Source organism: Haliotis cracherodii, unplaced genomic scaffold, assembly GCF_022045235.1.
Source record: "Haliotis cracherodii isolate W230 unplaced genomic scaffold, xgHalCrac1.p SCAF_17, whole genome shotgun sequence".
In the NCBI taxonomy this organism is placed as follows: Eukaryota; Metazoa; Mollusca; class Gastropoda; order Lepetellida; family Haliotidae; genus Haliotis; species Haliotis cracherodii.
Genome location: NW_027266272.1, coordinates 23800905 through 23812404, shown reverse-complemented (window position 1 = coordinate 23812404; position 11500 = coordinate 23800905). Strand labels below are relative to the sequence as shown.

Sequence of the window (11500 nt, the reverse complement as noted above, 5' to 3'; positions counted from 1 at the left end):
CAAGTAGGAAGCACTGAGGACAGACAGACAAGTAGGAAGTACCGTGGACAGACAGACAAGTAGGAAGTACCATGGACAGACAGACAAGTAGGAAGTACCGTGGACAGACAGGCAAGTAGGAAGTACCGTGGACAGACAGACAAGTAGGAAGTACCGTGGACAGACTGACAAGTAGGAAGTACCGTGGACAGACAGACAAGTAGGAAGTACCGTGGACAGACAGACATGTAGGAAGTACCATGGACAGACTGACAAGTAGGAAGTACTGTGGACAGACAGACAAATAGGAAGTACCGTGGACAGACAGACAAGTAGGAAGCACTGAGGACAGACAGACAGACAAGTAGGAAGTACCGTGGACAGACAGACAAGTTCTGTGGACAGACAGACAAGTAGGAAGCACTGCGGACAGACAGACAAGTAGGAAGCACTGAGGACAGACAGACAAGTAGGAAGTACCGTGGACAGACAGACAAGTAGGAAGTACCATGGACAGACAGACAAGTAGGAAGTACTGTGGACAGACTGACAAGTAGGAAGTACCATGGACAGACAGACAAGTAGGAAGTACCGTGGACAGACAGGCAAGTAGGAAGTACCGTGGACAGACAGACAAGTAGGAAGTACCGTGGACAGACTGACAAGTAGGAAGTACCGTGGACAGACTGACAAGTAGGAAGTACCGTGGACAGACTGACAAGTAGGAAGCACTGCGGACAGACAGACAAGTAGGAAGCACTGCGGACAGACAGACAAGTAGGAAGTACCGTGGACAGACAGACAAGTAGGAAGTACTGTGGACAGACAGACAAGTAGGAAGTACTGTGGACAGAAAGACAAGTAGGAAGAACTGTGGACAGACAGACAAGTAGGAAGCACTGCGGACAGACAGACAAGTAGGAAGTACTGTGGACAGACAGACAAGTAGGAAGTACTGTGGACAGACAAGTAGGAAGTACTGTGGACAGACAAGTAGGAAGACAGACCTACCTTATACTTGATGGCCTTCTTGTAACCAAAGTACTTCTTGAACTGTTCGTGGAGGTTTATGTCATTGATGGGGAGCTTCTTGGGTTTCAGTCCACTAATGGCCTCCGAGTACGAGCGAACCCACAGAGGCTTGTGTGGATTCTGCCCATAGTATGTCTCCAGCTCCAATGCCACCACATGGTATCTAGGCAACCACCATTGATCACAATGTAAAATGCTGTAACTACATGACACATTCTTGACATCAACTATAGGTCAGTGGGACAATATTTCACGCATGTGACGGTGTGTTAGGGGCCAGTCATGTATTATAGAGGAGTGTGGATCACAGTTTTGATGCACTACTGTACTGAAAGTAATGACCCTCCCCTAATACTTGTCATATTTTTGGATAACCTTTCCAATGTCCTTTTACATTATATTTCATTTCCTGCCCTCCCCTGAGAAGATAAAATGCAAAAGCGCTTCATATTTTATTGTACACTTATAGTTCATTATTTTTTATGATCCTATATTGTATTGTTTTTTTACGATCCTTCCCTAGAGATCATATGTTTGGGTGACCCTCCCCTCAGTCCCTCTGACTTTCCCTAAAAAAGTAGTCCTAGAACATTGCTACAAACAATAAAGAAGTTGTTACCGTATTCGACGTAATAAGCGCTACGCTCTATTAAGTGCCCACGGCGATATTTACTAATATATAGGCTAGTGAACAATCCCAATGAGCACCCCTTCCCATTCATTAACGTACACAAGAATTATTTATTCGTGTATAATACGCACTCGCGTGTTGTATGCACCCTTAATTATGGGCAATTAAATTCTGGAAAATATATCTATCGTGTATAATACACACATATTCTTCTTTTGTATCATTTCAGGCTGTCAGCATAAACCACGAAATTTACAATCTTACAACTCTGTTTTTTTCTCTCACCAAAATTATAATCTAATAAGAGCACCCTATTTCTAATTCTGAGAGCACCCTGGCACTTATTACGTCGAATACGGTATCCACAAACAGGTTCATGTCTTCATGTCCTTCCAAGCCAATCAAAGACTTCAACACTGAATTTATCGAGTACAACCTTGCTAGATACATGAACTCACATGTTAACACATTTCATGCCAATTTTTTGGCACCAGTTTGCCTAAAATTCTCCAGGCCCAGCTAACAAGAGGTTTCAACTGGTCTTTGTTTAATTTGCATGTCTGGTTCATTGATCCTTGTCCTGGTGGGTTTACGCAATCCAGTTTTGCATTTTGTTTCGTGATATGCGGTAAGTAAACATGAACAGTTATCATGACATACCGATATTTATAAAAGCGGGTTATTGCAAAATGTAGTGATTATTTCTTTTTGAAAATCTATGCAGAATTAAAACATGAGTTAATACATGGGTATCATATCATATCATATCATATCATATCATATATCACATCATATCATATTGGGCAGTCAGGTAGCCTAGTGATTAGAGCGTTCACTGACATTCCTGACATGGGTACAATGTGTGAAGCCCATTTCTGGTGTCCCCCGCCGTGATATTGCTGGAATATTGCTAAAAGTGGCGTAAAACCATACTCACTCACTCATATATTATCATATCATGTCAAAATATAACAACATACCTCTTTTCATTGATCTCGGTGACGGTCGTGGCACAGTGCTCAGGAAACACGTGGTCCGGCTCCAGGAGCTTGGTGAGATACATCATGGACTCTGACTTGACAGCATCATAGCACACAGAGAACTCCTTCCCAGCTTCCTCCATAGGGGAGGTCTCAAGGTCAAATAGAATTCCTGGAAATAACAGGATCTCCTGATACATGTATACCTCATCAGTCTGTGACTTAACCTCTAGTGTGTAGTCCGAGTCTAGTAACATTTCTTTTGGTCTAGTAAGATTTACAAATAAAAGTCCATACATTAACATTATTAACATAATCGAGTCTGGACCAGACAATCCAGTGATTGATATCATGAGCATCTATCCACATAATTAGAAACAATGACATGCATCAACCAAGTCAGCGAGCCTGACCACCAGATCCCGTTAGTCGTCTCTTGCGACAAGCATAGTTGCCTTTTACATCAAGCATGTTAAGATCTATGGAAAACTATGTCATGAGACAGGTTTTGGGAAAAGACTCAAAAGTTTTTGGCACAAACTGTCCCAACAAGCTAAATGACGGCGGTCTGTAAATAATTGAGTCTGGATCAGAGAATCCAGTGATTGACATCACAGGCATTGATATAGCTCATGTACAATGTATATTTACATAATTATTATAAAAAACAAAACAAATACACAAGATAAACAAAACCACTATCTGCCATCTACTGGATCCATGGAACCCAGTTGTTTACCACAAAAGTTTCAGGAATTTAAGTTTCTTGTCATTAAAGTTACAAAATGTTGTACTCATTACGCAATGATTATGTATCAAAATGCAAGAATACACGAAAGACCTTTAAGTTACGAGAATATTCAAGCAGATGGCAACAGCTCTGTAACATTGTGATATCAGTTACCATGACGTCACAATCAAACGATATCACTAATCTCTCTGGTACTGAAGCTGGCTACATTATTTACACTCCAAACACTGTTTACAAACAGAAAAAAATGGAAGAATAATTTTGGATGATGAATCTCACCTGAGTGTCTTCCAAGCTCAAACATATCAAGACTCATTGATAAAAGTAAAAATATCCTTGGCAAACTGTGAATATTTTTTATCAACTTGCTTATATTTGGTCTGACACTTGGCGGAGGTTCTCTATATATGCCCTTCTCTCTACATAACATCAGTCCATGAAGATGCTTGTTAAACAGGTCTTCAGCAACCCATGCTTGTCTAGCCCCATGAAGATCAGAGTTAGAATTGGTCTTCAGCAACCTGTGCTTGTCGTAAAAGACGACAAACAGGATCGGCTGATCACGCTCACTGACTGGTTGATGCATGTCATCATATCCCAATTGCGTAGATCGATGCTCATGATGTCAATCACTGGATGGTCTGCTCCAGATTTGATTATTTACAGACCACCATCATATAGCTGGAATATTGCTGAGTGCAGCGTTAAACAACAAACAAACAACAAGGGCGATCCAGCATTTTTGAAATGGAGGGGTCCAAAATATCAAAATCCTCTCTCAGTCAATTTTAGTTCCCACAACACACTACATTTGGTTTTCAAAAGGAGGGGGTCCGGATCCCCTGGAACTCCACTGGATCAGCCTATGAACAACACCAACCAGTATGTTTCAAAATACCATGACACTTTGGGTCTGCCTCCCTTCTATGTTTGCAGAATTTCTGTCAATTTACTAAAAACAATATTAAGAACACACTCAGTTGTATTCAATCAATCCTGGGTTTTACCAGATGAGAAATATTGGGTCCTACAGACATACAAATTGAGAATGCAACAAAAAATACGAGTTCTGTGTTATTTATCGGAATACAAAAAGAAATGGCTGTTTGAATCATTAAATTTATCAAAATTGTACATTGCAATCTGACATTGGAATCCCCATCAAAGCCTAGGGTTCTGAGTGAGTGAGTTAACACCACTTTGAACAGTATTCCAGTTATATCACAGTGTCAGCTTGATGTGGGAGGAAAGCCTGATGTTTACCACTTTGGTAATCTAGGTTAGAATCTTTTCCCAGCAACCATTTCTGGTCGTAAAAGGCGATTAAATGGATCGGTCGGTCAGGCTGGATGACTTGGTTGATTGCGTGTCATTGTACCCTGGACCGTTGTTCATAATATCAACCACTGAATTGTCTGGTCTAGACTTGATTATTTTAGAAAGCTGTCACATAGGTGGAATATTGATAAGTGTGGTATGAAACAACAAAGAAACAACACATGTCTGAAACAGATACCAAGAGGACTGGGAAGCAATCATTAAGAATGTATCTTGTTTTAAAAAGGCCTATATTGTAACAGTTGTTAATAATACAAAATAAAGGCTCTGTAGCTCACCTAAATGATAAGAAAAAAATGGTGTCCATTAGGGCTGGGACAAGTCCAAATTTACTACCCAGGTACCTCCCCTCCCCTCCGCCCATTACCTGACCCTACCCAGGTACCAGCTGTAGGTCTCAAGAGTTGGGTACAAAATGTCCGATTGGGAATAGTTTGACCTTAGCCCTGGCAAAATATATTTAGATATATGCGTATAAAACAATCTGGTCATGCATACACTGAAGTTTACTGAAGTTTTATCTTTAATCAAACAGATAAAGTCAGAAGGAAAGGCAAAACATTGTTGACATTGTAACCATGGAGGTCTTGATAATTTTTGTTATTAAACAATATATCATGTGTCTAACAACAGGTCCGGGTAGTCCTGTGGGTACCCAGGTCCTACTCAGTACCCACCTGACCCGAGTACCCGAGTTACCCCTCCCGGCCATAGTGTCCAAGTATAAAATCAGGTCAGAATTCTGTGAGCACACATTCATACAGTTTTGAAAAAGTAAACGACAGATGGGCAACATGAGCTTGCTTTGGCGAGCACAAAATGAATGTAGGTCAATATATATTCAACACAAGACAAGTTTATCTCTCAACACTTACCTCCATGAAGATGGAAATAATGGTTTCCAAATGAGAAGTTTTTGCATTTGAAATCTTGACCAAGGATAAGGGGAGGTAAGTCTCTCTCCGTCCGGCACTCGTCTCCTGTAATACACGGGGTTTGGGAGAAATCATTTTCATAAAAACTTTTCTTGCAGCAATTCATGAAGGAAATTTTTTCTCCAGAATCAGTAATATACTACCGGGTACTGAAAAGAGGCTAAAGAAACCTAATTCTTTCATAATACCAAATTAATCTGTTATGAAAATTAATAGTCTTTTTTTTTCTGAGAGTCGTCAGCTCAGTCACATGAAATAGTCTGTCAGAACCAGAACAATGGATTATGACACTGCTCAAAAGAGCCGCATCTCAAACAATGAAAACAATGGAACAATCGGTATGAACTAGCCAATCAGCATAAAGCAAACACTACAATCCATGGAACAATAATTGTACCAATATCCTTGCCCATATGGGTAATAATTGCATATTTTATACAAAATTATCCACCACGCCACTCACCTGCCATAGCAGGCAACAATCGGTTGATGTTGGGTATCCTCATCCGCTTCTTCAGGCCGATAAGGAGGGGGGTCATGAAACTAATAAACCTAAGGAGTTCAATTTGTCGTTTAATCTCAAGTTTGCTTGGCAATGCAGTTTTGATCATTTCTTCATGAAGCTGAAGGCGCGTCTTAATCCTCTCGTAACCTGTGTGATCAATGCGATCGTCCAACAGTTTCACAATACTCGACACAGCCCAGTCAGCATCAACTATGTACATGTCTTTGTGGTGGGATATTGCGTTCTGGAAAAATGTCATTCTCATCGTGAGATCGTCGACATGGCTCATGAAGAAGCGTCCCTCCTGAATCATGTCCGTGTCGCCAGGCTGCTCAACTGGCAGGTTGTCGTAGGCTGTGGAGTAATCTGGATCTTTCGTAATGTCCATCAAACCTGGAAAAGATAACTATTTCATCATGGTATTCAAAGGCACTTGTCATCACTCTGAATATTCATTTCAATAATTATAGCAAACATCACAATAACAGTGTTTTTCAGATATGATATTCCACTTTTGTTTTTTAGGATCAGCAGACTTTGTTAACAAATTAGACATGCACAGAATACATGACATGATTATTATTAATACCATCTTCCTGAGGCAAGAGAGTGAGTGAGTGAGTTTGGTTTAACGCCGCTTTTAACTGTATTACAGTTATATCCAACGTGTCAACTTAATGTGGGAGGAAAGCCCGAAGTAATGCAGGTCTCAGACGTTTACCACTTCAGTGAAACCCACGAGCACGGGTATGGTGCTGACAAACCTAGAAACATAATCGTGTCGAACCGGGATTCGAACCCACAATCATAGGTTTCTGGCGTGCCCAAGGGACGCAACTCTGCACAGCAAATCGCGGCGCCTTAGACGACTGGGCCACCCGTGCCCCCTCCAAGGCAAGAGAGTTAACTGACTTTTAAAATTCCAGTCTCCACCCTTGCCGAACTAGGCTGGAATTCCTGGGCTCAATCAGTTAACTCTCTTGCCTCGGGAAGATGTATTAATACAGACCCCTATGAGAGCTACTTACCAGCACTAGTGAACTCTGTCAGAAGTGGCTTCTTCGTCTCAGGATTCCCATTAGGATCAATATCCAAATTAGATCGCCATCGCTCAGAAAACTTTATCCGTTTATCTTTAGGGATGTAAGCACCATGCCACAGGGCTTTCAACATGTAGTCCACATTGACCAACACCTGCCCCACCTTGGTGTCGAGGTAGGCTGGCGGAAGCTGACAGGATGTGCTCTTGTCGTAGTTCGCCTCCAAGGCTATGAGCGGAGTCTGATGCATAACAAATATCCCATAGGTCAGTTCCTTCACAATCTGATGCAACTCTCGGTAGTCAAGAGGCTGATTCTCTGCCACATCCGCATCTTCTGGGAAGAGGATCACACTGTAATTTGAACCCGTAGGGTTGATGCTCGTGATGAGTCCCACCGGGGGGTCAGTCGGTAGGCGGAAGTCCTCATTGGACAGCATCCAGTGGGTGGAAGAGTGAGCCAACAGTTCCTGGCAGTCATAACGGTCAAACTTCTCAAAAAAGTTTGAAGCTTGACGAGCACTTTGTTGTGCTAGGATGTCCTCCTCAGTGGGACCCTGATCGTTCTTGGGGTTTGCCATTGCACTTTTTAATGTCGACATATCAACTGTCACATGGAGTCTTCATTCCATCTCGAACAAATTCCTGGAATGGCAAATACAGACACAAGCATGGTGAAACTGGTTTGTTAAGATGGAATGGTGATTATTTCATTCATTATAACTTTTCTAAAATGGGTATTTCCATATTCTTTGTTATTCTATTAAACAAAATGATAAGGTTTGTGTGCATATCATAGCAATAGGCTTTTTTGTTAACTACCACTTTCAAATTCATTCTCCACTATCATGGCATGTATAGAAATAACTACCTCTTTCAAATTCACTCTCAACTATCATTGCACGCATTGTAGAAATAACTACCACTTTCAAATTCACTCTCAACTACCATGGCATGTATTATAGAAAACAATTCAGAGTGTTAACACATGCACATGAAATTTATAACTCATAGTATCGGTATACATGGTATACAATATTTTCCTATATCATGTATATTTTAACCACATATGGATAAAATGTTTACCTATAAGGACACATCATGATATCTATATGTTAGTGTACTACTATTTTTGCAAATACAAATAATGTGTTCCCAAAAGTTCCTTTTTATAAGCCAAACTTTTCCCCTGTACTTATATATGTTACGATACATGGTTATAAAGTTTGACACAATGGGCAGGGCACTTATCACGAACCCTTCTTAATTGCTTAAAGATACATTACTTTTGACAAATACATTTTCAATAGCAACATTTTGTGCATTCAAAGGAAAATGGTTTGGGAACACAAATCTATACACTTTTGGCCAAAGTTGCCATAATCTTCCTATATTAACAGAAAGGCCAGTGCAAAATCAGCCTAAGATTTTAGTAGCACATTATGAAGGCATAAATCAGAGTTACGTATTTGCAACCACAGGATGTGAGAAAGTTAAAGGTAAGCAGAATAGCTACGATTTTGCAGCTATTAAATAAGTTAAATGGGGATATTATTTTTTAGGTTTAATGAGATTTAGAAATCTAAACAAACGAGCTTAGTTGCAGGTTATTTTTTTCTGAGAATTAAGTAGCTTTTCCTAAATATTTTTGTTCAAATAGGTACCACCTTGCATGCAAGTTAGTATGGCTGCCTCAAATAATCATGGACTGGTAGATAGATATCCGGCACAGTGCATGTTTTCCCATAACCATAAGTGTACACATACTGACATAGATCGGGTTTTCAGGTCGCAAAATATATGGTATGTCATATCACTGACAGGCAAGAAACATAAACGTCTACTCTTTACCTATGCGTATCCTACAATAATTGTTGTGAACGTCGCGTCATTATCATAACATATAGCATTATTGTTACAGTCACTAAAACCATTCCCTTGGGAAAAAAACCTAGGTTGCCAATGAAAACAAACTCATTGTCACTACGATATCAGTGAAATGCCGCTTAGTCTTGTATTCACATACCTGAAATCTCAAACAGTTGCTTAAATACAACTCTAGGTTAATTCCACTCATCTTTGAGACATAAAGAGGTGATGTTAATGACAATAGTTCGTACACAGAGTAGCGTCCTCCGTATCCAACTGCAACTATGAAGCGACGCCATATTGGCAAAGCGAACATGTGCTTGCCGCAGTTTCGAATTTCAATTTCCTTTTAACGAAATGTGATCTTTTGTGATAGAGAAACACTATAAGTACATAGTGTTTCTTATAACCAATCGATTTGCATCATCTTCACAAATGGTGTCTTAATTAATACGAAAATAATGCATCGTCTGCTCCGACTGACTATATTGTTGGAGTGCGCATGCGTAGTCACTAGTTTGGTAGACTAGCCACTGTCTTCAAAATGTTTATATTTCCTCGTACATTGTTGCTGAATCACTGAAACACTATTTTATAATCAGCTCCCTTTTCTTTCTTTAATACCCTACAAATGCATATGCGATAAATCTCGCCTGAGTCACTTATGAAATATTCAGCAGCAGAGATAAAGAACAAAAGTTGCTCCTCTAACCATTAATTCAAAAGATAAGCGTATAAATCCATCAACTATGAACTTATAGTATATAAAATTCCAAGCTACATTTCAAAAACACTTTGTCGGAAAGCTTAATCCCAATGAGCCTATATTTGCAGACTATTTGATACTTATTTATCACCTAACAGTGTGTTATTTTACAATTAAACACTAATAAAACGTCCTCATGTGTTTTATCCCATATATATGCAATGTAGTAGTAGTAGTAGTAGTAGTAGTAGTAGTAGTAGTAGAAGTAGTAGTAGTAGTTAATTGTTTATTTAAGTGTCACACGCACTTGAACATATGAAATATACATGCTACACTTAAAATACAGTACATCAAGCCACAAATTGGCCTCTGAGACAATTTAATCAAACTATACAATTCAAAAACAACCAAAACAATAATAAAATAAAAAGTTATAGGTTGTAGCCTATAAAAAAAATCACAACATTTGCCTTCTAAACATTTTAAAAAGTGTTGAGGATAAAAAGCTTTGTATTTTACTTTCGTTCATTAAATGTATATATACATACAAATTTATCTTCATTATTAAAGTAATAAAACCAAGGATTATTTTCATATGCAGTTTTAAAAATATTGAAACGCAAATCATCATAAAAATTACATCGAATTAAAAAAATGAATTCATTTCCAGCCATATTAACATGAACATCATTTGGTAAAATACAATATTTACAGATTTTCTCTGAAAGGTGCACAAAAGGCTTGGCATATCTACTGGTTTCAATATACAAAGGTAAAATAGCACGTCTAAATTTGGATAAAAACACAACGGTGGTCTCTGTACATTATATGTTTAACATAATGTTCAACAGTTGGAGTTGGTTTATACCTGTTTCATTCCATAAAAAAATATGCCAATTATTAACATCGCTGTTCATTATAAATCGTTTAACATGATTAACACAACGTTTCCCCCCCCAGTCATTTACTCTGTAAAATTCACCATTAAACTAACATGCTTAAAACCCTACAGTCTCAATATCCCCCTTTAAGTCTAGCCTATTTAGGAATTTGTGTAAGAATGAGAGCAGGTCTCATGAATTTAAGACGATAGAGATATCTAAAAGACTCTGACTCTGACTGACATTCACAGAACACTATCCCATATCTCCCCAATCTCATTAAAATCAGATCTTAGTTCTTAGAACTTCGATCTGATTTTTATGAGATTCATATCTCCCCTAATTGCAATAACTGTACCATTCCTGCCTACTTCCCTAATACTGCACTATTTCTACTTCTCTGTACCCTTTCCCCCCCAAATACTGGCACCATACAGTAATACAGGCCCAACAAGAGACCTTTACAATTTTGTAAAAACATCATATGACATTCCCCCTGCATAAATTAACTTTATATACAAAGCAGGGAAGGCTGTACTTGCTGACTTAGTGCCTTATTGTTGTATCACGTCCATGTGTTCATCTAAACACAGCCGAAGTAACGGTAAGCACTGTTGTAAGCAATTGGGATATCCCCACACTGAAAACTTTAACAAGATCTTAAAACAGATTTCTTCCCCAAAAAAACAACTTTGGCTGTGTTAATCCGGATGATCTGTAGTGGGAACAGAACTGTCCGCATTAACGGGGTTTCGCTGTATGCAGCAAACAAAGAGTGTTATGTTTATCAAAATTACGTATTTGAGATATACATTGTCGTTACGATATTAGTCGACCCTACGTGTTTTATCGCT

General features: G+C 39.1%; 1 protein-coding gene across 1 annotated transcript in view; it reads right to left on the bottom strand.

Moving 5' to 3' along the window:
• Nucleotides 1–9322, bottom strand: part of LOC139464711 (ankyrin and armadillo repeat-containing protein-like) — a 36287-nt gene extending 26965 nt beyond the window's left edge. Inside the window, exons 1-6 of the mRNA XM_071246228.1 lie at nucleotides 9217–9322; nucleotides 7180–7835; nucleotides 6110–6544; nucleotides 5587–5691; nucleotides 2623–2794; nucleotides 991–1174 (exon numbers count right to left, since the gene is read on the bottom strand). Of these exons, the coding sequence (XP_071102329.1) occupies nucleotides 991–1174; nucleotides 2623–2794; nucleotides 5587–5691; nucleotides 6110–6544; nucleotides 7180–7792 (1509 nt within the window). The 5' untranslated portion in view covers nucleotides 7793–7835; nucleotides 9217–9322. The remainder of the gene's footprint in view (nucleotides 1–990; nucleotides 1175–2622; nucleotides 2795–5586; nucleotides 5692–6109; nucleotides 6545–7179; nucleotides 7836–9216) is intronic.
• Nucleotides 9323–11500: the final 2178 nt, after the last annotated feature.